The sequence below is a fragment of the Penaeus japonicus genome, unplaced genomic scaffold (assembly GCF_977035675.1).
Source record: "Penaeus japonicus unplaced genomic scaffold, GWHDUDI00000001_assembly GWHDUDI00000002, whole genome shotgun sequence".
In the NCBI taxonomy this organism is placed as follows: Eukaryota; Metazoa; Arthropoda; class Malacostraca; order Decapoda; family Penaeidae; genus Penaeus; species Penaeus japonicus.
This window is the reverse complement of record NW_028234404.1, coordinates 2,770,256-2,775,255: the sequence shown is the minus strand read 5'-3', so window position 1 is coordinate 2,775,255 and position 5,000 is coordinate 2,770,256. Positions and strand designations below refer to the sequence as shown.

Here is a 5,000-nt window from a genome sequence, read left to right as displayed (position 1 = left end):
GAGAAGTGTTGTGATGAAAAACGTGCGAGATGGCGTGGCTTCTCCTCTATTGTTTTATTCATATCATTGTTTTTTTTTCTTTTCTCTACGTTTTTTTTTTCTCTCTCTCTTCTTTTTTTTTTTTTTTTTTTTTTTTTTTTAGGAAATATACTGAATGCAATATTGGATATTGTGGAAGTATTGTTTGGTTTCATAAATGTAAGCGGATTTATTAATATTTACTCGATGTATTGCTTTGTTTTTCAAACCCAGGCAGAATAAAATCTAATGCTTAATATTAAATTGCTTCCTTCATCTTTACTGGAATCGAAGCTGTACGTGTCCGCGTGACTAACATTTTCTATTCTGTTTGTATTTCCTCTTACGCTTCTTATATATGTTATCTGGCTTGTGTTTGTTACTGTTATAACCTTCTCTTTAGGTGGTATTATATATAGTGTAATAAGTGGCGTTATTTTATTTTATTTTATTTTATTTTTTTATACAGGGTATGTATGTGTCTTTGGATGAATGTTTTTAGTTGTGTTATCTCGCGTTACCTTAAGTTTCTGTGTATTTGGTTTAACAATGTGTTTTTATTTGTTTTTTTCTTTACCTATTGATTTCTCATTTGTATACCTCCTTGATTTGTTTTCCCTATCAACCTTGTGCACCTTTGTGGGACAGTAAAGGATAGGGTTTAGATTACTGGTCTGTTATCTCTTATTGATTTGTTTATTTGGCTTCATAAACAGTATTCTAATTCTCTCTCTCTCTCTCTCTCTCACACACACATATATATAACATAACATTACCTAACCTATTCACCTCTGCAATATATCTCCAAATAATTATATCGCACTGCATTTACGTTTCAACTGCACCAATAAATAAATAAATAACTAAATGAATAATTAAATAAGTATAACTTTTTGTATTCCACCATTTCCACACACACCACTTAAGATCCACTCTCCACATATCCCCTTTTCGTCCCTGCGATGACCCCCCCCCCACCCCCACCTTCCTTCGCCCTACCACCCTAACCTCTCCCTCTCCTCCGGCAGGTACTCCCTCAACGGCAAAGGCTACACCTCCGGCGCCTCCACCATGAACTCCGCCCGCTCCGTGTCCTCCCACAGCGACCACTACGCCATCGTCCACTCCCGCCCCAACTCCCGCTACTCCGGCCACCACTCCCTCAAGCACGACAAGCACCATCACCACCACCGCGGCCCGCCCTCGACCACCGGAAGTCACTACTCCGGGAAATACTGAGGCGAAGGACGAGCGAGCACCGCCCGTTAGCCTCTGGTTCGTTGTGGATTCGAAGGAGGAACTGCTTTAAACGGCTGTCTGTTTGATCTTTTTTTTTGTCACTCGTAGTGAGACCTAAGATTTTTTTTTTCTTGTGTATGTCTTCAGGATCTTCTTTTCCCTTGTCATTATTGTATTTGACGAAGGGAGTAAGACGGTGATTTATTTTCTTTGAAACATTCCCGTCCTTCTTCTTCTCTTCCACCACGTCCTCCTCCTCCTGCGAAAGAAGAAAGGAAAACGAACGATAAAACGATATTGGAATCTGGGTGAAAAATCCGCCGCTCTTTTTCCCCCGCCAAGGAATGATGATTCGACCGACGTTTCCCGCCGTCCCGTCCACTCAACAGATGGCGCCCGAAGAAAGTCGTCGCGTCACCGGCCGCGGGAACTTCAAATGCGACGGGAGACCTTTCTTCCTCTCGTCTCCCTGGGAAATCGAAGCCGTTACATAAAGAATGACTTTTTTATTAGATCTCCAACATCATCCCCGCCACCGAATTCTGGACGGATCGCCTTGACTGAGCCTGGAGTCCCTCGAGGTCTCCTGGCCGAGCCGCGACCCCTATCTTTCATAATTGCTTATTGGAAATTCATTCGGCTGAGGCTGGGATGGAGGCAGGGCTGCTGAGTCGGAAATGTCTTGGGAGTGCAAATTGTTAAAGGTTTATTCCCAGAAAAAGACTTCACTTCATCGGCTGTTTAGAATACGAACAACAAGGAATATACGGAAGGACAACAGTCCCTCCTGAAACCCCAGAAATGTTGTTTGTCCCGCCACTCCAGACCAAACAAACAGCACAAACAGGGAATCCAACAGAGTAGATTTGTGAGTATGCCTTTCCAACCACACCTGAGCATGCCAACATTATGCCACAGGTTTCCAGGTATATCCATTATGCAGCGCAGCCCACACGCCGTTAAACCCCCACGAGGCAGCAAGGTGGTCCAGTGCTTCTCTTCTTTGAGCTTGTCCATATACCGCGCTTCATCCCCGGTCCTTTATATATATATATATATATATATATATATATATATATATATATATATATATATATATTAACATGGTGATTTTTTTGTACTGGGCACATGATACGCTGTGGAAAAACAAAATATATGGCTGCTGTTCCCTGCAGACGCTGAAACCTAACTTCAGCAACAACAAAAAACGAAATCGAGAAAGAAAACGGGTCACGCGCGCAGTCATAGAAAACGTGGTGTTCGGAGCTTGGTGGCTTGTTCCTTCAGAGTCAAAGACCATGTTGATCCCTCGACAGATGTCTTCGTCCTTGACACTCACAGGTTGTAAGTTAGAACTCGGATCAAGTATGTGAGTGTTGACCGATTGACCTTGGTGTTTGTGCTCAGAAATGGGAGGTTGTTGGAAGCGCGGACAAGGGTGGTAGTGAGGAAAATAAAACCGGAAAGCTGGAATTGAACTAACCCCAAACTCTAGATATAATTGCTCGATAATAATGTATGTTACAATTGCTGCAACCAGCGGAATAACAAGCACATTAACCTTGTTATCATCCGGTGATCAACGGATGATTTTGTTTTCAATTATTTTTTTGCTATTAACTTTTTTTTTTTATATGTAGGATACCGCGGTGATGTTATTAGAAGGGCAAATGGTATAGGCTTTTTATGTTCGCATTAGTTGTTGATCGAGAAGACATAAATCCAGTGAATTCATGGGCAGTGCGCTTACTTAGGTTGAACAAGGAAACGAAAGAGAAGGGTGGAAAATATAAAACAAAAACAAAGAGAACTTTTGAAATATTACGAGTTCCCCCGACTGTGGCATTGCAAAAGAAATTAAAAATAAGAAACACAAAACAAAACAAATGAACGAATAACAAGAGGGTTCTAATCCCCTTTCGGAAGCCAAATCCTACTGTTTAGAAAGCACGGTGCAGATGCCTACTTTTTGTCATTGTTTTTTGTCTTTGTAGCTAGGGAAAAGCGGGAAAACGTACAATATTTGCTAAAATAGATTTGCAGTCTTCCAGAAGAAAACGAGAAAGAAAAAAAATATAGATGCAGTATTTCAATATTATTAATTTTGGAAAGCCTCCGCTGGCGACGACCTGCGAGTCCGCCTTTGCCTGCGTTTAACAAATGAAGAACGGGATGCGTGCTGGGGTTTCCCTCCCTGATGATTATGGTGCCTATAAATCGTTATGTTAAGGTCAATTTCTTTATTTCCAGCTCGTGTTCTCGAGTCTGTATAGAATAGATAAGAATATAAACACGCTTTCCTCTCAGCATGGCTGTTTATGTGTACATATTAATTAGGTTTAAAGACACAGGAGAAAAAGATGTTCAAATATGTCAGCTTGTGGATCTGATCGGAATTGGTTAAACGAAAAACAAAGCAAGCAAACTCACCGTAACTGTGAAACGGTTCGCGAAGGAAATAAAGAATCTAGTTGTTAACGCCCCCCCTCCCCCCCTCTCCCCCTGCCCTTTCTATATTACAGGGTGTGTTCATTCTCGTTCACGTGTAGCAGTGACCTCCGTTCAAAGTGTTCAAGTGGAAAGTCAAAACTTCTTCAAGGATTTAGTAGAGTCTCGACCCTCTTGTATAGAAGTTGATTTTGATATTGTTATTATTATAATTGTCATTATTATTATCATCATCAATATCATTATAGTAATTATTATCATTATTTGTTTTATCAATTGATAATTCTATAAATAGAACTGTCATTATCATTATTGCATCATTACAATCATGGTAATTATCACAACCACAGTTTCAGCAAACAGCCGTGATCACTACCTTCAGAATCATTAAGAATGAGATAGTTACCATCAAGTCGCAAATTAGTTTAACTGGGTCAAATACAAGCACACGTATGCAAAGCCATATATCATCGAAATGCACACACAGGGAACGATGAGTGTGTTTACGTAGTGGCTCTAGGATTCGCCAATCACCTCCTCCTCTCCTTCGTCTTGGTCTTCCTCCGTCTCTCGTTTCTTCGTCTTGGCTCTTCTTCTTCTTCCTCCTCCTCCTCCTTTTTAATTCTTCTGAGGTGTTCTTGTTCCTCTCTTTTTCTTCTTCTGAGGTCTTCTTGCTCCCCTCTTTTCTTCCTCCTCTTCCTCATTCGCTTTCTTTTTCTTGCGTCTTCCTCCTTTCTCTTCTTGCTTTTCCTCCTATTCTTGTTTTTGGTTTATTTCTTTCCGTATTAAGTTCTCCATTTTATTTTCCTATTTTTCTTTCTTTTTATTTTCCCTTTTTTTATATCTCTTGTTATCTCTTTCTGTAGTTATTTCTTTTTATTTCTTCTTCTCCGTGGTCTTCTTTTGTTTCCAGCTGTTCTAGCATCTTTATCTTCTTCTCTCCCTTCTCCCCTTCCGTGTCTTCGAATGTTTACTTAATCGGTTATATGTTTCGCGAACGGAGAGGGAGAGAGAGAGAGAGAGAGAGAGAGAGAGAGAGAGAGAGAGAGAGAGAGAGAGAGAGAGAGAGAGAGAGAGAGAGAGAGAGAGAGAGAGAGACAGAGACAGAGACAGAGAGATCGATCTGTGTAAGAGAGAGAAAATAGAGAGAGAGAGATTGCGAAAGAGAAAAATAAAGCGAAATAAAAAAAAGAGGAAAAGAACGAAATAAAAGTGGCCGGCAAAGTCCCTTCGCCAAATCACACAAAACGAGATCAATAAAGAACTTTACACCGCATGAATAATGTATCGCGAAG

General features: G+C 40.6%; 1 protein-coding gene across 1 annotated transcript in view; it reads left to right on the top strand.

Moving 5' to 3' along the window:
* Positions 1-5,000, top strand: part of LOC122245775 (uncharacterized) — a 211,950-nt gene that overhangs the window by 205,842 nt on the left and 1,108 nt on the right. The window contains exon 12 of the mRNA XM_086545815.1: positions 1,047-5,000. This exon is cut by the window's right edge and continues 1,108 nt beyond it. Coding sequence (XP_086401941.1) covers positions 1,047-1,257 — 211 coding nt within the window. The 3' untranslated portion in view covers positions 1,258-5,000. The remainder of the gene's footprint in view (positions 1-1,046) is intronic.